This window comes from Schistocerca americana, chromosome 2 (assembly GCF_021461395.2).
Source record: "Schistocerca americana isolate TAMUIC-IGC-003095 chromosome 2, iqSchAmer2.1, whole genome shotgun sequence".
NCBI classification, from domain to species: domain Eukaryota; kingdom Metazoa; phylum Arthropoda; class Insecta; order Orthoptera; family Acrididae; genus Schistocerca; species Schistocerca americana.
The window spans coordinates 906,594,513-906,618,271 of record NC_060120.1 but is presented as its reverse complement, the minus strand read 5'-3'; the positions used below and the strand labels follow the sequence as shown (position 1 = coordinate 906,618,271).

The 23,759-nt window shown below is 43.7% G+C and overlaps 1 protein-coding gene across 1 annotated transcript in view; it reads right to left on the bottom strand.

Annotated features, from left to right (window-relative positions):
* Positions 1-2,133: 2,133 nt before the first annotated feature.
* LOC124594536 (protein Wnt-4-like) overlaps positions 2,134-23,759 on the bottom strand; it is a 297,425-nt gene continuing 275,799 nt past the window's right edge. The window contains exon 6 of the mRNA XM_047132909.1: positions 2,134-7,730. Coding sequence (XP_046988865.1) covers positions 7,304-7,730 — 427 coding nt within the window. The 3' untranslated portion in view covers positions 2,134-7,303. The remainder of the gene's footprint in view (positions 7,731-23,759) is intronic.

Genomic DNA, 23,759 nt, shown 5'->3' with positions numbered 1-23,759 from the left:
AATACAAATGTATGACATGAAATGATGTGCTCCAGCTCATCCGTTTCCCTAGTGGTGCTATTCTATGCCCATATATCCCACGGAAGAACTTACATTAGTAGTGTTCGGAAATCATAAGTGGAAACATCAGTGATAGTGGAAGTTTGAGTCAGAGCTCGAGACGTGCTCAGATCATCTAATGGTTAAAAAATAAATTAAAAGTGTAAAAAATAAACACCAAAAAATAAAAAAATAACTAAATAAACGATAAGTAACACACAAAAATGAAAATATAAAATTATAATAAAAAAAGTGGTTGAGGCGACTGCTCGAAAAAAGCAGGAAATCCCAGTTCGAGTCCTGGTAAGGCACAAATTTTCATTTGCCACCACATATTCATTGTATATATACCAGAGTGTGATTTTTTTCGGGTTTTTGTTTCTGCTGCTAAATAATGTCAGCATAGTAGCACCAGAAAATTAAAATATAACTTGAATAATATTCTATTTTTACCGTAGGCAAGAAATATATTGCTAAACAGGTAGCTAGTGCATGAGCCCATGTTTAAAACACATTCATATGGGTATAGCTTACTGTTCAGTGCGAAATAGTGTCTTTCAGAAGTTAAATTTACAACGTCTGGTATTTCATGTGAGTGTCTCTATGGAGCCTTCCCCCGTTCACTCAGTTCTTCTACAATTACGGTAGTGCTTTTGTGTACATGGACGTGATATCAAACATATGTTAAATGTGCTATTTCCTTTAAGTTACGGTTGACTGTGGAAATATACAGCTTGTATGTGTATGTGTGTGTGTGTGTGTGTGTGTGTGTGTGTGTGTGTGTGTGTGTGTGTGCTCATCTTAGAAACTCATATGGATGAGTATTTTTGAGATTGACCATTATCTTGGAGTTTTTGGTTTTTCTCTATATGGCTAATCTTGCGCTAATTTTGCATGCTTTGGAGTTTTTCTTTCTTCCTTATTACCAAAAGGTGAATGAGGATGATGAGACGAGTTCTGATAGCGAAGAAATAAAAAACATTACTATGTACTTGGGGACGGATGGAAGAGATATCAGTGTTTGTTGAAGATGTTGGATGCAACAGGAATATGAAGGCGAAGCACTTGGCATACAGGAGAATGAAATTGAGAGACCGATAATACCAAAATGTAACAGGGCGATGTGGTGAAGAGGTGGGAACAATGAATTTCTATTCAAAAGGTTTCACAACGTCCTGCAGGTTTTCCAATATCATTTCCGGGGAGTGTTAGGACGCCTCTTCCGAGATGGAGTCTTGGGCCTCACTTATCCGCCTGAACTGGAGATTCCCTCCTTCTTATCACCTCATCCTAAACTCGATCTTATACTGAAAACTTTTTGTAATCACAGTAAACAAGATGTTTTCAAAATTGAGGATTGATCAAAATGTATTTCCCTTCTGTCGAGTAGTTTGTGTCTTTTATCTAGTAAGTTTTTTTCATTCTCAGTGTGAAGAGAATGGAAACATAACGTTAGGATCCTGTCTATGTCCTCCATAAAATATTCTTGTAATATACTTTTCTGAAGAACACTGTGAATTGCATACTCACCAATGAGAGTCACGAGTAACGCTATGACCCGACACTGATGTTCTGGGCGAGGTCCTGTTGGTAGAGTAGTTGGCTTGCCGTTGAGTTTCACCTTTCTGTAGAGAAGTGTCGAGTGTTGTGGATGAGTGTGGTATGAGCAATTGCAGCATCAAATAGTGAAGATGACCTTTTTCTCCTCCACTAAGATTTGAAGCGACTACATCTTGCCCGTAGAGCCACATAACTAGTTGCATCTGCGGCCGTAATTGCTGGATCGCTTTTTCGTATCACATAAATAAACACTGCAGTAGTGCGGAATGAAGCGGAGAAGTGAGTTTCAGGTGATGACCAAATCGGCCACCATAATAAGATACTGGATGAGAAAATATGTATGTATGGCCAGACTAATCAAGCAGCTTTGCACTTGGTTTGGGATCCGGGAATTACGAAAACTCTTATTCACTCTCAGAAGGAACCCATTTATTGTAACACTAGTAATACTGTATACACAAACTCTACACAAAAACACCGTACATTGTTTCTGAAGAGTTGGATGTTTCTGCATTACGAATGCAGTGAGAGCTTTACACATTAACGTGATGATTACTGACTAAAATAATTTAAATAATAAACATAAATAATATTTCTAGGAAGTTGTAATTACAACTACTAATTTTTTATACATTTTGACAAATAATAACTTATATTGAAAACACTTTTATACGTCCATTAGAAAATATTAAAATTTCAAATTTTTCACTTAATTATCGAAGTGAAGTACATTCTAATGTATGACAAAAGTTAGATGTACTGAAACTTAAGTATACCTTCAATTTAGATATGGAATAATATTTGAGAAAAATAATCAGAATGGAGGTAAAGAGATCAATGTTCTTATAAGAAATACATCCATTGTATGATTGTAGAAAAGCATGTTATTTCGTAAATACAGAAATAAAATCTTAAAGGAAAGACGATTTTCGACAGTAAGTGCTTTAAAAATGTTGTAATGGGCAACATCTGAAATACGGCAAAATGTCATCTCCGTGCTTATTGCTTCACGGCAGAACTATAAGGTTTCCTTAGTCTTTAGCCGAAAGGTGCTACTTTTTTGTGGCCGAGAAACCCGACAAAAGGTTGTAGAAACAGCCTTTACTCAATTGAATTATGTATTTCAGAAGTCTAATTCTGCGTCCGTGTCAAAACAGAGAAGGGCCTCCTGCTGTCTGAAACCTCTCACTGGATGTCTTCGCAACGACAACTTTGTTCGATAGAGGAAGTCACGATACGGAGATCTAAAGCAAATTCTGTGAAGTGAATGGTCTTGCTAGATTTTTAAGTCAGCCATTGTTAACACAAGCGATATTATGATAGAAACTTTAATTATCTGTGCAAAATGAAACGTCGCTTGCAACAAAACGGGGGCAAAATGTATCCCATTGAAAGTTTGCTGAAACAAAAAGGTTATTGCGTGATAATAAGAAGACAACGTGATTCCAGGAATGTGATCGGACTGCTAGCTGTCAGTTTACAGAAATATATATTGCGTCGACACCTTAAAGTATCTCCGTAAACGCTAAAATTATTGTAAAACCCAGCTATAACCCGAAGGATATCTGCTTCTGTAGACATGCAGTTTACTGTCCACTCAGTTCGTACAACAGAAACGACCACTACTCTGTCTGCCTTTCCCGAACATTTTTATCGCCGTTGGGAATCTTAGGGAATACAAAAAACATTCTGAGCAAAGCATTTGATTGAAGGATCATACAAAATCTCATAAAGTGGTGTTTTTGTATGTTAAATATTTTTATTAACCACAGCGCACATTTTCATAGAACGATTTACAGATAGCCTTGGGGAATCCCTAATATTCAGAAATAACAATGCTCTCGAGATATTTTATTGAGCTATACGTTAACAATGGATTTTATGAGGCATTCTTGACAACGAGGTAGCCAAAAGAAACATATCTGCAACTCCCTTGGAGTCATGTTATTTCAGTATGTAATGTAATTCCCTCAAATCACGGTGAATGTGTCTAATCTTGACCTGCGCATGTTCTGTTTATCGCGAATCCCAAAGCAACAGATTGCCGGCATAATAAGTGCAAATCTTAGTACGCTCTATGGAGACATCCTTCATAGTGTTTTGGCTTAACGATCTAAGGGCTGGGAATATATTGTGCCCTTGTGTATAGATTTTTTTTGGATAATGCTGCAGTCAGAATTATTGGAGTACAAACCTCTGCCATGAAGCCACGGAACTTGGTTTTTATTGCCACGTACTCAGAGTTCTTCCAGAAGGGACTTTCAGGTCATTAGATACACTGGGACGGTATCTGTAGATGATCGACCAACATATAGCACAACTTTTATTTAGTTTTTGTGGAGAAGCACGAAACCAGGCGTTTGCGAGTTTACGTAAGTAAATGATTCTGCAGACAGAATAGTGTCAGGTATTTCTAACGATTATTCTGAAACTTAAAATAATTATCGAAAAACAATAGTGTACTCTGATGTTGCGTGTCCGCCAATCGTGCTAGTTGAATCTGGGCGACATAAGAATGACGGAAATGTGTGAGCTATGAATAAACTCTGCCGAAAGACATCTTTACTCAGCACGAAAGAAACTTGTAAAACCTCACAGTATACAAACCTTGCACATCGACTAGTAACTAAGGCATCACATCCTTTCTTCCGCCCCCCCCCCCACCCAAAATCACCCACCGACTGTGCGAATATACATCGAATATGATGGAACACAGCGAATCATGGATTTCCTTTGCTCTGAAGAAATACCGTTTTACAGTTTACAGATCGTAGCTGTCCAAACTAGTAACTAAGGCATCACACCCCATCTATGATGTTGGGAAGAACTCCGCTAACAGCAGGTACAATTGTTGTAGGTGTTTATTAAAAAACAAATGGTTTCCGGCTTAAAGCCTCATCATTACGGCCAACAACGTTAAAAGATCATAGGCATACCCATCGCTCATAGTCAAAATTTACTGTCTAAAGAATATCGTAAACACCTTGGCGAGCGAAAGGCAAAGAAGGCTTGGGAGCGATAGTTATGTCTATGATCTTTTAACATCGTTGCACCTGATGAAGCGGCTTAAAGCTGCGAAACCGATTATGTTATAATAAACAACAATTTTACCAGCTGTTAGCGGAGTTCTTCCTAACATCGAAATTACACTAGTGTAACGAAAGTAACATGCTCTTTCTTCACCCGCCTTCTATGTAGGTATAAACTTTAGTATTTTTATTTATACTGAAAATGTCTTCACCCATGTCCTTCTGGTTAATATTGAACTCGCTAAGCGTTGTGTTCTCATTGCAACTGGCACTATAGAAAAATTGTGTTGTAAGACGTAAAGTACGTCTCTTTCCATTTGAATCTTAATTATTACTATGATGTCGGTGCTCAGAGGACATGAAGGAAATCTTCTGCGATGTCTATGACATTACCGTATTAACGTCGTAAAACAACTAAGTCCTGAAAGTGACAGCAGAGCACTGGTAGTAATGAGACTACGGACAATTCAGAAAACCAGGGAAATATGCCCCTCTAAAATGTATTTCAGTTATAAAAACAGGAAAATAACCAAGGACTCCATGATACCTATACATAGTTCACTTTGTGTCTGTACGGAATAGGTATTCAGACGTGGATAAGTTTGTACAAGTCTATTTGTTTGGCAGTTGTTGATTTAAAATGAAATAATGGGGTAAAATTCACGTCTATGATTACATTACAGAATTATACGCCCAATATGTTTCTGGTTCCCACCCGCAAGTGGTTTGGAGTGAAGGACCTCGTTGGGAAGAATAACGCACAGAGCTAATTCACACGTGTCCTACGACAAAATCTGTCGTACTAAGTATTCTTCGCGCTCCCTATTAGGTTCATAGTTGGAGGATGTATTCATCAACTTCACAAAGAATTGAAACACCAAGACAGTACAACTGGGGAAAATTCCTCTACAGTAAGCTCATCATTATCACTTGCGATTATAGACTTTTTTGTTGTAAACATAGAATAATAGAGTCATTTGGAAGCACTGTTCACGGCAGACAGTTTCTTCTGTTTGACCTATGTATATTGATTTCTCGCTAAAGTAGTGCTTAGTTTTCGTAAGTGATGTATTTTTTAGTGTTACCACTTTCTGTGATGAAACTTGCATCTTTGGTATTATATTCACCTCCGTCCAAAAATTACTACAATATAATTATTTTCGCTCCAAGTGCACATTATAAAGTGTTTTTTCTGAAGTTAGTCTTTTTTGGAAGTAAGCAGCGAGAGGCGGACGCAAAAGATCGTGGAAAGTAGCTGTTAATGACCTGTTTGTGGGAGAGGGTGGAGTGATAAGAAAGGAGCCAGTACACACTGATGAATTAAAACTAAAAAGTATTAATACTGATGTTAATAAAATGAAAGCTTTCTTCACCTCTGCAGGATACGATGGTAAGCTGTTACAGCTAATTAGCGATGTGGTTGACCATTACGGATGACTACCATTATTTTTACGCAAGTGGACGGACGTATCATGGGTTTACATATAAGCAAGGACATTCAGGTGAGAGACTAACACAACAAGTCAATATTCGAACATTCGTGTATAGAATTTGTCATTAGTATCGCACTATAGGTGTCGCACGCCGTTTTAAGATACGGAAAAATTATTTTGTAAGAGATTAGACACGTCACTTTCCGTCTGTCGCTCATCTGAAGTAGAAAAATGTAGGTCCTCAGAAGACATCAGAGAAATCTTGTGTGACGTCTACAAAGCTCCGTTTGGATAATGTACATCACCAGTCAAGTATTACGGTGGTAAAGCGACGAAGTCCTGACTTTAATTCTGTGAACGCCATTTACTGCCACGATGAGGCTAATTTCTTCTGGTATTCATAAAATAAATTGCTAGAGGGCATCCCTGTTAACAGTTTTCGTTCAACCACTTCTGCATCTAACACTTGACGCATTCAAATAGGGATGTTTTCGAAATATCGTGGAAGGAAAATGAGAACATCAAGCCGGCTGATAATCACATAGACATGATAGTCGTTATTTTCGCGAAGAAAGCTAAAAGATCACAATACATAATTTTTGACGCATTAGTATGGTGCTGAACGTGTTCCTATCCGACACCGAGATCTATGCACACACGTCGAAATGTTTCAACAAACGTGGTGGCTTGGGTAATGACATGCTGTACGAAATTTTATGTTACGCTAGCCACTGAGCGACCGTGTTTTGGTTTTGGTTTTCATTGGAAAGCTGTGATTCATTCGCCGTTGTTGCTTTACTCTGCGTTTTTCTTATCAAATTGAATAGTAACACTTAAGGAATAATCCACACATTCCTAGCCATGCGGCTGAGAAGTAAGTTACCTGCTTCGAAAGGGTATTAGAACGTTAATGCATCGCGCGTCTCTGAATTATTAGAAACCTGTGGAAAGCAGATGTGAGGATTTGCCTACGGAGAAACGTGACGGTGAGCACGTTAGATAATCAGTGAAGATCTCGAATACATTGTATGTATTTAAGAAAGGGCCTTTGCTTGGGAAGTACCCCTCTAATTAGTGGGACAAGACGCGTTCTTCTTGTGGATTGTCGAGCGGCTCTCGGACACGCTCGGTTCGCAGTGGGGCGAGTACCGTCAGAGGCGGCGTCGCGTCACACACGACGACCTCGCAGCGTGCGCTGCAGGGACTGCGGTCAGCAGAGACGGGTGGGACTCCGGCGCGGCGTCACTTGCAGACGGTGACCCACTCCTCGATGGTGCAGTTCTGGCAGGCTACGCGGCAGCACCAGTGGAAGCGGCAGTGGCAGCGGTCGACGCGCCGCTGCCGGAAGACGTCGTAGCCGCGGCCGCAGCACAGCGAGGCGCAGCTGTCGGTTCCCGTCGAGGTGCGGTTGCAGCGCCGGCCCACCGTGCCCGGGAAGTCGACGGAGGGGTCGCGTTCGCAGAAGGTGGGCGACCGCTGGTAGTAGAGCAGGTCGCGCGACAGCTCGCCCAGCGCCGGGAACTTGCGCCGCCTCCGCCGACGCTTCCGCCGCCCCCGCGACCTGCCACCCCCGCCGCCGCGGCCACCCGCCGCCCCCGGTTTCGCCTCGTCGCTCCGCTCAGCGGACGACGGCCGTCTCGTGTTGTCCTCGGCGATCGTGAGAGGAGAACTGTTGTGGAAAATACTTAATCAGTTAGGAGGTTTCGATACATCGTCTTATTTTCAGACACTTAAAGGAGCTTTTCAATCTCAAACATCTCTGATGTAGACATGTGGAATAATCGGGTCTGCTGCCGGATGTTTGTGTCGCTCTGACACAATATTTCGGCCACGTAACTAGTTGCCTTCTTCAGGTACTACCTGAGACTGCCGTGTTGACATGAAATGGCTGGATCTATACCCATGATGTGTTTGAAGAACCAGCGTCCTTGAAAACGCTCTGTCTTACGAAACGTTCCTTGGTGGTGCGGATTCGGGGGTTATACGGTATTGGCTAGGGGTCGGTTTTCCCCTTTCATATGAATACGTATGACTATCGCCTGAATTGGTGATGGATGGTAGTGATTGGTGCTCTCTGGTCAGGGTTTTCATTCCTTCCCAGAGAGTTGATGAGTTGGTGTGGTGATGCGTTGGATGATTCATAGAATTTTAATGATTTTTGCTTTATGAGATGATAGAATGAGGGCTGTCCTAACACTGCTCTTAACTCATCATTGCTCGAGAACCACGGAGCGTCCGCAACGACTCGGAAGGCTTTGTTTTGGGTGATTCCCAACTGTTTGAGATTGGTGTCTGCTGCCATGCTCCACGCTTCTGATCCGTAGAGTATGGCTGGCAGGATGATGGTTTTCCAGATTTTGAGCTTGGTAGGTACTGTAAGTCCCCTGCCTTGTAGGAGTGGATATAACTGAAAGAGCCGGGCGAAGCCCTTGTTTCTAGCCTCTCTGATGTGATGGGTGAATGTTAGATTTTTGTCCAGTATTTATGCCTAGAGGGCGCTGGGTGCTCTCTTTCCCGTCCGCGCCCACCTGGCGCTGCTTGTAATGTGTTGTCTCTTCCCTGGTGCTCCCTCGGACGTCCGCGCCCGACTTGGGCGCCATCTGTGGCAGCTCTCTGAGGCCTGTCCTGTGTCGGGCGTTCCGTTCGCAGTCCGCACCCGCCAGGTGCTGCTCGTGATGTTTTGGCCCCTCCCTGGTGCTCCCACGGACGTCCGCGCCCGGCTCGTCCACCACCTGTGGTCGTGGCAGCTGTCTGGGCGCGTTCTGTACCCTATGCTCAACCCGTCGTCTGCCTTGCCTTCCCACCACGGCATCACGCTGTACCTGGCGCTGGTTCGTCCAGTGCTGGAATATGCGGCCGTGGTGTGGGGCAACGCAGCCGACACAGATATCAACAAGCTGCAGAGGGTGCAGAACAGGGCGCTCAAGCTCGCTCTGGGCCTACCGAGGGTCAATTCGACCGCTCGGCTACACCGCCAAACTGGCATCCCCTTCCTCCGCGACCGATTTAAACAATCGGCGCGGCTCTTCTATGAGCGGACTGTACGGTCCGACAATAGGCTCATAAGGGACGGGCCATCCTATTCACCACAAGCCAACCACGCGTTGGCCTGACCTGTTACGAGATTAATATCTCGTGGCAGAGAGAGGACAACTCCACCCCAGTAAACACCTCAGGCCAATTCGTACCGTGAGGAAGCCACTCCACAGATACAGGATTATGCAGGAACAGCAGCGTATGCTTAGCCTGCTCCCAACACGGGGCAGGGCAGACCCGTATGGACAAGTGACAGTGACAGTGACAGTGGCACCTGTCTGGGGCCGGACCCGCGTTTGGCGTACAGTTCGTGGTCCGCGCCCGCTTGGCGCTGCTCCTGAGGTGTTGGCACTTGCGTGGTACTCCGACGGACGTCCGCGCCCGCCTAGTCCACCAAATACTGGACAAGATCCTCTAACACGGCAGTTTCAGGTAGCACCTGAAGAAGGCAACGAGTTACGTGGCCGAAATATTGTGCCAGAGCGACACAAACATCCGGCAGTAGACCCGATTATTCCACATGTCAAGATCTCGCCGGGGAAGCCTGAAGAGTTACATCTATAATGTATACATGAAGACTGATGTGAAGAAGGGAAAATTTGTGCCAAGACCAGGATTCGAACCCAGGTCTCGTGCTCACTAGACACACGCCCTAACCACTACGCGACCTTGGCACATTGGCTTTGCACCGCCGCACAGACTTCCTGGCACGGCTCCCTCCTCAAATAATGGGAGTACCAAATGGGCTGAGGGGTGAATGGGAATTTGGATGGAGGAAGGAGGCGTAATAGTTCAATCCATGCAAGTTATGCAAAGCCACTCAGCCAGGATTGCAAAGTGGTTAGCAAATCTACCTAGTGAGCAGGAGATTCGGCTAAGAATCCTGGGCTTGCTACAAATTTTCATTCGTCTCTTCAATCTGCATATGTAGGGTCGTCCATTGATAGTGACTGGGCCAAATATCTCACGAAATAAGCGTCAAACGAAAAAACTACAAAGAACGAAACTTGTCTAGCTTGAAGGGGGAAACCAGATGGCGCTATGGTTGGCCCACTAGATGGCGCTGCCATAGGTCAAACGGATATCAACTGCGTTTTTTTAAAATAGGAACCCACTTTTCTTATTACATATTCGTGTAGTACGTAAAGAAAAATGAACGTTTTACTTGGACCACTTTTTTCGCTTTGCGATAGATGGCGCTGTAAGTCACAAACGTATAAGTACGTGGTATCACGCAACATTCCTCCAGTGTGGACGGTATTTGCTTCGTGATACATTACCCGTGTTAAAATGGACCGTTTACCAATTGCGCAAAAGGTCGATATCGTGTTGATGTATGGCTATTGTGATCAAAATGCCCAACGGGCATGTGCTATATATACTGCTCGGTATCCTGGACGACATCGTCCTAGTGTCCGGACCGTTCGCCGGATAGTTACGTTATTTAATGAAACAGGAAGGGTTGAGCCACAAAAAATGGTTCAAATGGCTCTGAGCACTATGGGACTTAACGTCTGACGTCATCAGTCCCCTAAAACTTAGAACTACTTAAACCTAAAAAACCTCAGGACATCACACACATCCATGCCCGAGGCAGGATTCGAACCTGCGACCGTAGCGGTCGCGCGGTTCCAAACTGTAGCGCCTACAACCACTCGGCCACTCCGGCCGGCGTTGAGGCACATGTGAAACGTCAACCACGACCTACAACAAATGATGTTACCCAAGTAGGTGTTTTAGCTGCTGTCGCGGCTAATCCGCACATCAGTAGCAGACAAACTGCTCGTGAATCGGGGATCTCAAAAACGTCGATGTGGAGAATGCTACATCAACATCGATTGCACCCGTACCATATTTCTATGCACCAGGAATTGCATGGCGACGACTTTGAACGTCGTGTACAGTTGTGCCACTGGGCACAAGAGAAATGATGGAACGATAACAGTTTTTTTGCACGCGTTATATTTAGCGACAAAAGCGTCATTCACCAACAGCGGTAGCGTAAACCGGCATAATATACACTATTGGGCAACGGAAAATCCACGATGGCTGCGACAAGTGGAACATCAGCGACCTTGGCGGGTTAATGTATGGTGCGGCATTATGGCAGGAAGGATAACTGGCCCTCATTTTATTGATGGCAATCTAAATGGTGCAATGTATGCTGATTTCCTACGTAATGTTCTACCGATGTTACTACAAGATGTTTCACTGCAAGACAAAATGGCGATGTACTTCCAACACGATGGATGTCCGGCACATAGCTCGAGTGCGGTTGAAGCGGTATTGAACAGCATATTTCATGACAGGTGGATTGGTCGTCGAAGCACCATACCATGACCCGTACGTTCACCGGATCTTACGTCCCCGGAATTCTTTCTGTCGTGAAAGTTGAAGGATATTTGCTATCGTGATCCACCGACAACGCCTGACAACATGCGTCGACGCATTGTCAATGCTTGTGCGAACGTTACGGAAGGCGAACTACTCGCTGTTAAGAGGAATGTCGTTACACGTAATGCCAAATGCATTGAGGTTGACGGACATCATTTTGAGCATTCATTGCATTAATGTGGTATTGACAGGTAATCACACTTAACAGCATGCGTTCTCCGAAATAAGTTCATAAAAGTACATGTATCACATTGGAACAACCGAAATAAAATGTTCAAACGTACCTACGTTCTGTATTTTATTTTTTTAAAAATCTACCTGTTACCAACTGTTCGTTACAATTGTGAGCCATATGTTCGTGACTATTACAGCGCCATCTGTCACAAAGCGAAAAAAGTGGTCCTACTAAAACATTCTCATTTCTTTACGTACAACACGAATATGTAATAAAAAATGGGGGTTCCTATTTTTAAAAAACGCAGCCTATATCCGTTTGACCTATGGCAGCGCCATCTAGCGGGCCAACCATAGCGCCATCTGGTTTCCCCCTTCAAGCTAGACGAGTTTCGTTCTTTGTAGTTTTTTCGTTTGACGCTTATTTCGTGAGATATTTGGCCCGCTCACGATCAATGGACCACCCTGTATATGAAGACTGATGTGACGAAAGAAAATTTGTGCCGAGACCAGGATTCGAACACAAGTCTCGTGCTCACTTGACAGATGCCCTAACTACTACGCGACCTTGGCACATTGGCTTTGCACCGCTGCACAGACTTCCCTGCCACGCCTCCCTCATCAAACAATGGGAGTACCAAATGGGCTGAGGGGTGAACGGGAATTTGAATTGAGGAAGGAGGCGTAGTAGTGCAGTCCATGCAATTATGCAAAGCCACTCTGTCAGGGTGGCGAAGTGGTAAGCAAATCTGCCATGTGAGCAGGAGATTCGGCTAAGAGTCCTGGGCTTGCTACAAATTTTCATTCGTCTCTTCAATCTGCATACATACTTCCATCACTTGATACGAATTTTTTTTTAAAAATTAACTGTATTTCCCGCCGATGCTTCAAAGAGTATGATAGTAATATTAAATTGGACACACTTTTCTGATGTAAGCTCGTGGACTTTCACGGCCACTCTCTAAATGAATGAAGTTGGGGTGTTAGGCCTCGTCAACGTTTCCATCGTCTTTGGGACGGTTGACTGCTAGAGTCTGGGAATGGCCTTCCCATACACAAAGTTTTCAAAGATACTTTCACAAACTTTGGGGACAGGTTCCTTACACCAAAAGAAGGAAAAAAGTTCAGGTAAATGTATGTCCGTAAATCCTTCATTTTCGCGTTATTACAGAAAGTTGACAGTGAGCAGCTTTCCAACAATTTCACTTATATAAGCACCCGTTTGTCTAATTGTATATCCTAGGTGGCGTTGCGTTATCAATTGTTTACATTCTCCATTAGTCTCTTGTCAACGTGTCCATTGTGTTCATGTTAGTGAGTTGCCTGAAAGTACTCCGTTCAAATATGGCAGGCTATTCATTTCTTGAGCAGGCAGACATGATTTTTATGTGTAGCCGCACCAATGGCAGTGGACATGAAGCTGCATGACTGTATCAGAGGGCGTTTTCAGGCCAAGACAACTGTATCATCCAACCTCTGATACCTCTGTATCGTCGCTTTACCGAGACAGGATCCGTAGCGCCACAGACTATTGACTGAGGAAAACTGCCTGTAGCTCGTACGTCTGATTAGGAAAAGCAAGTTCTACGGGCTGTCCAAAATTAGGCAGGCATCAGAGCAAGACAGGTGACCTTGGGACTTGGTACATCTCGAAGTTCAGCATGGAGGTAACTTCACGAGTACCTCATGTACCCTTACGCTCTTCAGCGGGTGGAGAGCCTCACCACTGCCTATCACCCACCATGGGAGAACTTTTTCCGATGGTTTGTTGCACAAACTGTCAATCCGTCGTTTCTCTCTTCGGTTTTGTTTACAGACGAGGCAACGTTTGAAAGAGAGAGAACAACAAATTTCCACGATCAACACGTATAGGCCGATAGCAATATTCATGCTAAAGTATAGGCTAGACATCAGCATCAGTTTAAGACTAAAGTGTAGGATGGAATTGTAGGTGACTGTCTGATACGGCCATACGTTCTGACAGCATGTTACACACGCTGTCTACAGAGACTTCATTCAGAACAGACTGCAAGACCTACTAGAAGAGGTGCCCCTGTAAATAAGAAGAAACGTATGGTTTACGCATTATGGAGCTCCAGCACATTTCAGTCTGTGTGTTCTAGATGCACTGAATAGTATCTACCATGGAAGATAGGTAGGTAGAGGACGATCAGTTCCATGACCTACACTTCCCCCGACATCAGTCTTTGGGTTTATTATCTCTGGAAGTACATTAAACCATTGGTCTATGCAGCAACTATCCGGAAACTTGAGAAAACATTGGAAACCGTCAGCGAGTATTTGAAAGGCTGTGACAGTCCATGTTTCGACGAGTGCATGCTTGTTTAGAAGTAAGAGTACTGCATTTCGGGCACTTACTATGAGTTTATGCATTTATGAGCTCCATACACCTAAACTGTAAACGTCAGTCTGTTCAGTGAGGGTTTATGAGACACGAGGTACCGGTCCCTTCGGATACTCGTTGCTGAGAAGGGGTGCGTTGCTTGCCTCAGCGACACTGGTTGTTGCACTGTAGGTGCAACCGGAACGGAGAGGTTTCTATCCAGAAGAAAGACAAATCTGTATTTTCCGAAGAAGAGAAGCATCCTTTTTAGTCGTCGTACAGCAATAATCTGATTGATTCACTGATGTGACCTTATTATGCTTAGCCAACATGGCCTTGCTGTGTTGGTACTGCAAACGCTGGAAGCAAGAAAGCTGAAGCTGATATTTTTTCCAAGGACGTGTAGCTATGTATCTATAGCTTAATGGCATTCTTTTTTGGGGTAAAATATTCCGGAGATCAAATAGCCCCCCCCCCCCCCCCAATTAGATCTCCGAGCAGTGGCTACTCTTAGGGACGGCGTCAACGGGAAAAACAAAACTGGTGTTCTTCAGAATGTTAGATGATAATCCATGAGTAAGTCTAATAATGGATAAGAAAAGAGGATTGCGAGAAAGCTACTTTGAATAGCATATTGAACGCATTATAGTAATCAAGGTAGACACGTAGCCGATACCTAACACAATAGTACGTCTACTAGATCGACAGATGATGAAGAGAATGAAACAGTGCATGATGAGATAAAAGAAATTTCTCAAATAGTTAAGGAAGCCAAAATTCAGTTGCGTTGGGTGACTGAAGTCCGATCGTAGGGAAGGAAGAAAAAATGGTTGGACCACATGCACTGAGAGGAAGAAATGAAAAAAGAATCCATCTAGTAGAATTTTGCAATTTAATAATTGCTAACGATTTTAGAATCATAAAAGAAGGTTTTGTACGTCGCAAAGATCTGAAGAAAATTGAAGGTTTCAGGTTGATTTGTACAGTGGTAGTTCCAGATATATTATATAATGGCAAGACAGAGTTTTAGAAACCAGATTCTAAGGTGCAAAATATTTCCAGTAGGCAACGATCGACGGAGAAAGAAAAACAACAGAAAACAAATCGGAAGACGAATCGGTTTCTTTGGGAGCTGAAATAGTGAAGGCAGCAAACAGTCAAATTGGCAAAAATAGAAGCACGAGAAGAAAACCTTGCTAACAGAAGAGGTTTTGACTTTAACTGATGAAAAGATAAAATATCAAAATGCGGGAAAAAAATGGAAATGTGTGACTAGGGTCTCCCGTCGGGTAGACCGTTCGCCTGGTGCAGGTCTTTCGATTTGACGCCACTTCGGCGACCTGCGCGTCGATGGGGATGAAATGATGATGATTAGGACAACAAAACACCCAGTCCCTGAGCGGAGAAAATCTCCGACCCAGCCAGGAATCGATCCCGGGCCCTTAGGATTGGCAGTCTTTCGCGCTGACCACTCAGCTACCGGGGCGGACAAAACGCGGCAAATGAAGGAGGTAGGTATGAATACAGGAAAATAAAATGTAAGATTGATGGATAGTCCAAAATGGCTAAGCAAGTATGCCTAGAGGACAAATGCATCGCTGTAGAAGCGTGCATAACTAGGGAAAAGATGGGTGCCACATATCGAAAAAAATTAGAGAGGCCTTTGGGGAAAAGGGAAACAGCTGTATGAATACTAAGAATTCAGATGGGAAGTTAGAACTAAGCAAAGAAAAGAAAGCTGGAAGATGAAAAGAAGAATTTGTATAAAATAGAAATTCGTTAACAACGAATCTATCTATCGCTATCGCTTGCGCCTTCGTCCCGAATTTTGCGCGGGGTTGCCGTGGTTAAATCGTATTTGGCATGTTAATTGGAAGGGGTGGCCAGATGCCTTTACTCCCGCCATCCCATACCCCCCGGGACAGAATCAGAGTACCCCATCTGTGTGCGTCTAGTGTAAATCATGGAAAAGTGCGGATGTGTTGCAAATGTCTGAGTCGTGTAACTGAGGGGGAACGGGGGACTATCCCGGCATTCACCTAGGGGGATGTGGAAAACCGCCGAAAAACAACATCCAGGCTGCCCAGCACACCAGCCCTCGTCGTTAATCCGGTGGGCGGATTCGATCTGGGGCTGGCGCGCCTACCCGAGTCCAGGAAGCAGCGCATTAGCGCTCTTGGCTAATCTAGCCGGTCAAATTCGTTAACAACGAATATAAAATTTAAATGTTAGTGAGTCTTTTCTTAAGGTATGTGCGTGTAGTGTAGCCTTGTAGGAAAGTGAAACGTAACAACAAACAGTTGAGACAAGAAGAGGTTAGAAGCTTTTGAAGTGTGATGCTACAGCAGAATGCTTAAGCTTGGATGGGTAGATCGAAAAAATAATGAGGAACTGGGAAAACCAGTATGTCACACCTGACTAAAAGAAGAGTCGGTTGATAGAACACAACGTGACTCATCAAGAAATCGTCATTTTGATAATGGAGGGAATAACAGGAGGCAAAAATTGTGGAAGGCCACAAAAGCTGGAACAGAGTAAGCAGGTTTCAATGGACGTTCGCTACAACAGTTACACAGAAAAGAAGAGGCTTTGCACAGGACGGAGAGATGCACAAACCAGTTCCTCCGGACTGAGGACCTCAACAACAAAAACAACCCCTTTAGGTATCACAGCAGAACAGTGCTCACAGTCTATTCGTTTTCCACCTAAAATTATAGCTACATTAACGGGGAGGATTGCCATTTACTACAAGGACGTCCTCTCTTTTCATTCGTATTTTGTGTGCTGCTTCCTAACACGTCGGCTAAAAATGGTTCAAGTCCAGAGCTGAAGCTGAAATGGCTCTGAGTACTAAGGGACTTAGCCGGCCGTGGTGGCCGTGCGGTTCTGGCGCTGCAGTCCGGAATCGCGGGACTGCTACGGTCGCAGGTTCGAATCCTACCTCGGGCATGGGTGTGTGTGATGTCCTTAAGTTAGTTAGGTTTAAGTAGTTCTAAGTTCTAGGGGACTTATGACCTAAGATGTTGAGTCCCATAGTGCTTAGAGCCATTTGAACCATTTTGAACTAAGGGACTTAACATCTATGGTCATCAGTCCCCTAGAACTTAGAACTACTTAAACCTAACTAACCTAAGGACAGCACACAACACCCAGTCATCACGAGGCAGAGAAAATCCCTGACCCCGCCGGGAATCGAACCCGGGAACCCGTGCGCGGGGACCGGCAGAACTGAAGCGTTTTGCACAATTTCATGGTGCGAACCCGTGATCAATGAAGAGGTTTAGTCACCGTTCTGCCGTATTGTGTGGCATCGTGCCAGTTTTTGTTGCTTTGCTGAAGGCTGATTCCAGTTTAGCGTTTAATAACTCATTTCTAAACAGGTCTCTTTCAGGGCGCCAAACTCACTCAAACATCAGTTTCAACCCCACAAAGTTTAGGCGTTCCCCTGTTTATTAGACAGAAGGCATCTACCGATGGTTGGTTAGGATGGTAATAATGAAGTCTCGTGTATCAGATGTAAACGTACATGATTTCTTTAGTTCACTACAAGTTTTGCAGCAAGCGCGCCCAGCGGAGAAAGTAGTGCAAACACTATAGAATAAACTGCTCCTTCTTCAACAGCAGTGGAAGCGTGTGTCTGTATGTAGGATACCGGGTCACGTGAGAATGTGGGGAAGCGAGATAACAGACTAAGCGAGCAAAGAGACCTGCACAAAACACAATGCGACCCAATATATCAATCCACTGCAGGCTGTCACTGTTGAGTAACACAGTGTCTGGTCGTGAGGGACAACGAGCTCAACTCGATAGAACCAAGTGTGCTGTCTTCGCATACCTCATAGTCGTCCCTTTGATAGGGTAAGGTGACTTGACCATGCTCTGAATATGACACTGTCCATTAACTAATGGTGTCATACTACGGTGGCAGGACGACGTAGTATCTGATGCCTACAACATGTCACATTGTAACTTAATGAATTTTATATTTTTTCGACAGGGTAGAAGAATTTTGCACAGAGCATAAATTAATCATAGCTAACACTTGGTTCAAGAAACATGAACAAAGTTTGTATACTGGAAGAAGCCTGGAGATAGTAGAAGGTATCAAATAGATTATATAATGGTAAGACAGAGACTTAGGAACCAGGTTTCAAATTGTAAGACATTTCCAGGGGCAGATGTGGACTCTGACCACAATCTATTGGTTATGAACTGTAGATTGAAACTAAAGAAACTGCAAAAAGGTGGGAATTTAAGGAGATGGGACCTGGATAAACTGAATAAATCAGAGGTTGTACAGAGTTTCAGGGTCAGCATAAGGGAACGATTGACAAGAATGGAGGAAAGAAATATGGTAGTAGAAGAATGGGTAGCTTTGAGGGATGAAGTAGTGAAGGCAGCAGAGGATCAAGTAGGTAAAAAGACGAGGGCTAGTAGAAATCCGTGGGTAACAGAAGAAATATTGAATTTAACTGATGAAAGGGGAAAATACAAAAATGCAATAAATGAATCAGGCAAAAAGGAATACAAACGTCTCAAGAATGAGATCGACGGGAGCAGGGAAAATGGATAAGCAGGGACGGGTAGAGGGCAAATGTAAGGATGTAGAGGCTTATCTCACTAGGGGTAAGATAGATACTGCCTAGAGGAAAATTAAAGAGACCTTTGGAGAAAAGAGAACCACTTCTATGAATATAAAGAGCTCAGATGGAAACCCAGTTCTAAGCAAAGAAGGGAAAGCAGAAAGGTGGAAGAAGTATATAGAGGGTCTATACAAGGGCGATGTACTTGAGGACAATATTATGGAAATGGAAGAGGATGTAGATGAAGATGAAATGGGGGGTATGATACTGCGTGAAGAGTTTGACAGGGTACTGAAAGACATAAGTCGAAACAAGGCCCCTGGAGTAGACAACATTCCATTAGAACCACTGACAGCCTTGGGAGAGCCAGTCCTGACAAAACTCTACCATCTGTTGAGCAAAATGTATGAGACAGGCGAAATACCCTCAGACCTCCAGAAGAATATAATAATTTCAATCCCAAAGAAAGCATGTGTTGACAGATGTGAAAATTACCGAACTATCAGTTTAATAAGTCACGGCTGCAAAATTATAATGCGAATTCTTTAGAGACGAATGGAAAAACTGGTAGAAGCCGACCTCGGGGAAGATCAGTTTGGATTCCGTAGGAATGTTGGAACACGTGAGGGAATACTGACCCTACGACTTATCTTAGAAAATAGATTAACGAAGGACAAACCTACGTTTCTAGCATTTGTAGACTTAGAGCAAGCTTTTGACAATGTTGACTGGAATACTCTCTTTCAAATTCTGAAGGTGGCAGGGGTAAAATACAGGGAGCGAAAGGCTATTTACAATTTGTACAGAAACCAGATGGCAGTTATGAGAGTCGAGGAACATGAAAGGGAAGCAGTGGTTGGAAAGGGAGTGAGACAGGGTTGTAGCCTCCCCCCGATGTTATTTAATCTGTATATTGAGCAAGCAGTGAAGGAAACAAAAGAAAAATTCGGAGTATGTATTAAATTCCATGGAGAAGAAATAAAAACTTTGAGGTTCGCCGATGACACTGTAATTCTGTCAGAGACAGCAAAGGACTTGGAAGAGCAGTTGAACGGAATGGACAGTGTCTTGAAAGGAGGATATAAGATGAACATCAACATAAGCAAAACGAGGATAATGGAATGTGGTCGAATTAAGTCGGATGATACTGAGGGAATTAGATTAGCAAATGGGACACTTAAAGTAGTAAAGGAGCTTTGCTATTTGGGGAGCAAAATAACTAATGATGGTCGAAGTAGAGAGGATATGAAATGTAGACTGGCAATGGCAAGGAAAGCATTCCTGAAGAAGAGAAATTTGTTAACATCAAGTATAAATTTAAGTGTCAGGAAGTCGTTTCTGAAAGTATTTGTATGTAGTGTAGCCACGTATGGAAGTGAAACGTGGGCGAAAAATAGTTTGGACTAGAATAGAATAGAAGCTTTCGATATGTGATGCTACAGCAGAATGCTGATGATTAGATGGGTAGATCACATAACTAATGAGGAGGTATTGAATAGAATTGGGGAGAAGAAGAGTTCGTGGCTCAACATGACTAGAAGAAGGGACCGGTTGGTAGGACATGTTCTGAGGCATCAAGGGATCACCAGTTTAGTATTGGAGGGCAGCGTGGAGGGTAAAAATCGTAGAGGGAGACCAAGAGATGAATACACTAAGCAGATTCAGAAGGATGTAGGCTACAGTAGGTATTGGGAGATGAAGCAGCTTGCACAGGATAGAGTAGCATGGAGAGCTGCATCAAACCAGTCTTAGGACTGAAGACCACAACAACAACAACAACAGAAGAAAATTTTAGAGGAGACTTGGCCTCTACTTTCTGTAATGACATCTTAAGAGAGGCAATACTTTTAAATTTTTCGTAAAGTCTTGACTCTCGCTGAAACATTTACACCGTCTGATCAAAAGTACCCGGACACAGCTATGTATTGCGGAATTGTCCACTATTGCCACGAGACGCGGGCCTACCAATACAAAAGCATGTGGGGAGTAATGTGTTGTCTGCACAGCAGTAGTAACAGCAGAGAAGGTTGGTCGGAAGAGCTCACCTGTGGAAGAACTCAATTAGGCACATTCAACCCTTGCAAAGCTGCTCGAGTCGCCTGTTGATGATGTGACGGTGAAGTGGAAACACGAAGGACCTACCACACCTAAACCGAGACTAGACTGACTTCCTGTACTGACGTATAGGGACTGCCGAGAATCAGAGAGTGTGGTAGTAAAAAAAGTCTTACGAAATCAGTGGCAGGAATTACTCTTGTGTTCCAAAGTGCTATTAGCAGTCCAGTACGGACTTAAGAAGTGGAGTACGACGCCCGAGCTGCTCCTCATAAACCACACATTTTTGTTGTCAGTGCTAAGTGACGCTGGAGGAGGAGTAAGGGTGGCAGTGTGAAGGAATAGTTTGAGGTTTGGTGAATGCATGGAGGACGTTACCTGCCGCCATGCGCAGTGCGAACAGTAAAGTATGGAGGAAGCATGAAGTATGGAGGAAGCAGTGCCGTGGTATGGAGGTGGTACTCGTGGTTATGATGTGGTCCACTTACTTCGCTTAAGCAAAGGCTAAATAAGGGAGGATATGAACACAGTTTACAGCACTGTGTACTGTGCACAGCAGAGCAACAGTTCGTAAGCGATGATTGTTTGTATAATGACGACAATGCAATGTGTCACAAGGCAGCATCTGTGAGGCAATGGCTTGTGGGCAATAACATTCCTGAAATGGACTGGCTTGCCCAAAGTCCCGACCTGAACGCGACGGAAAACCTTCGAGATGAATCAAAACATCGACATCACTAACTTCTCTAAACTTCAGTATCTTGAGGAGGGACTGGCTGCCTTTCCTTCACAGACATTCATACACCTCATTGAAAGTGTCCCCAGCAGAGTTAAAGCCGTCATAAAGAGAAAAGGTGAACGGACGCCATATTAATGTCCACTAACAGATGTCCTTATTCTTTTAATCCGATAGTATGTAGTGTAAGCTGGAGGTTCCAATGTGCTGCAGAGTGGCTGGCTCATCTCATTTTATCAGGCAATCAACCAGCCACCCTTATCTCTTTTACTGTTTTATATATTTCTTATTTTAGTTTTGCATTCATTTCTCCTGCAGGATTAGGGCTCTGTGTTTCTCTCTTACATCTAACTGAACATTAAATTATATATTGTACATGTTCAATACATACTGCTACTACTACTATACTACTACTACTAATACTACTAAAATAATAATAGACGCAGTAACCACTGATCAAACAGAACCGCAGACCTAGCCGTGGTGAGGTCTTGCTAAGTCACGTGGCCAGATACAAACACGTTCCACTTCAAGCTAGTGCAGAAACGGCCAAGTCGAAAGATACAAGTGAAAATCTACTCAAGTTCTGAGGCTTGCGCAGCGCGCAAACTAAGGGACCCAACCTCCGAAGCCTGAGCACAACGTACAGTATTCCCACTGATTACTGCCCAGTACCCTCAGACAATTTCCAGTGTTGACGTAGTAGTAAAACCGCAAGTATTTCAAATACTTCAAATCCCATGTCTACGGTACAGTGATAATGAATTCTGTTAACCCGCATAAGTTTCACAAGCTGCTACGGGTACAACAGCTCACAATGGCGGCCCAGAGCGCCAATGCAGGCATGGCGTCGTAGCTCTAAGTCTGTCGTTCCCGGTCTAATATTCCCGGTCGCGTCGCAAGCAGCGGGCATTCTTTCCAGGAGATCTTTTTCTGTCTCGAAAGACGTCTCGTACACAAGACTCGTCACATGGCTCCACGAGGAGAAATCAAGTGGGGTGAGATCAGGTGAACATGCCTGCCACGAAGCAGGACCTCTTCTGCCCTTCAGTTTTTCAGAGGATGTCTGAACCAGATATTCACGAACTACTCAGTCGAAAGTGAGGTGGAGCTCTATCATGTATGAGCCACATCCGTTGACGAATAACAAATTGGGTATGTTCTAGGATCATGGGTAGTAGGTCTCTGACAAACACTGAGTACATTGGTGCGTTTAATTGGGGAGGAAGACGAAACGAGCCTAGATCGTAACCATTAACTGTAACTGCCCACACGTTGACTAATAATCTCCGTTGATGGCTCTTCACAACTGTAGTGTGGGGATTCTTGTCGGCCCAAAACATGATCAAAACGACTATTTAGCATTACACCTCGGCTGCAAAGTACATACACAGGAAATTGAGGATCGACTGTAAGGCGCTGTAAGAAGCGTTGGGCGAACACGACACCATCGTGCCTCAGAGATGGTAACAACATCACGGGATCACCCTGTTCATAAAAATTTTTAGTGTGATATAACTTTGTAGTGCTCAGTGGACGAAATTAGATAACCTCTAAATTATTAAATAAAGTGTTTATTTTAAAATAGAATAAAAGTCCTCATAGAAGAATAATGTCCTCGAAATAATCGTTTAGCCTCGTCTCAAATATAGAGTGGTTCTGCATTAGACATCAGGCACTGGTTATTTTTTCCACAGTCGTGTGGCTGAAATGAAGGATATGGAGAACGACTGAACCCATACGTAGGTACAACCAAGATGCTGGTCGTTGTTGTTACAGTAATATACTGGTGGTCTCTATCTGATTTGGGAGGAGATTTGTTGAGGACACCAGTGACTAAGCAGTCATTGCAGGAAACAGGATGTGTAAAAACATCGTCGCCTGTCCGGTCGCATCCACTCTAGATGACCACTGAAATTCCCTTTCTCATTGTTAGTTTGACAACTGTCTATATGCATGGTTTTAGTGACTTCCTAAACTTTCCCGCAAGTATAACTTGTGATAATCTTCATGAATTTGCAGCTGAATCTTTCATTCAGGTAGACACAATATTTCGACGGTCCACCTGGCCGTCATCTTCAGGTGAGAGCCTACTGCGCGGAGTCTCGTCGAGCTGATGTTATTTCGGATCTGGCGCCCCTGTGTAGGCCAGCAGCGTGCGCTCGACACGTGCACCAAGTGCCGTGAGTGCTACCACCAAATATACTAGCAGCGACACTTAGCGAATACACTGCGTTTAAATACGGGCTTTAAGTGTTCAATTTGCTGTGGTAAACTTTCCGCGTGGGATAGAGTATACGCTCTTCGAATCAGCGTGCTAAGGATGCCAGTGCGTTGATATGGTGGGAGGCAGTTAGTCACTTGCTGACACTCATG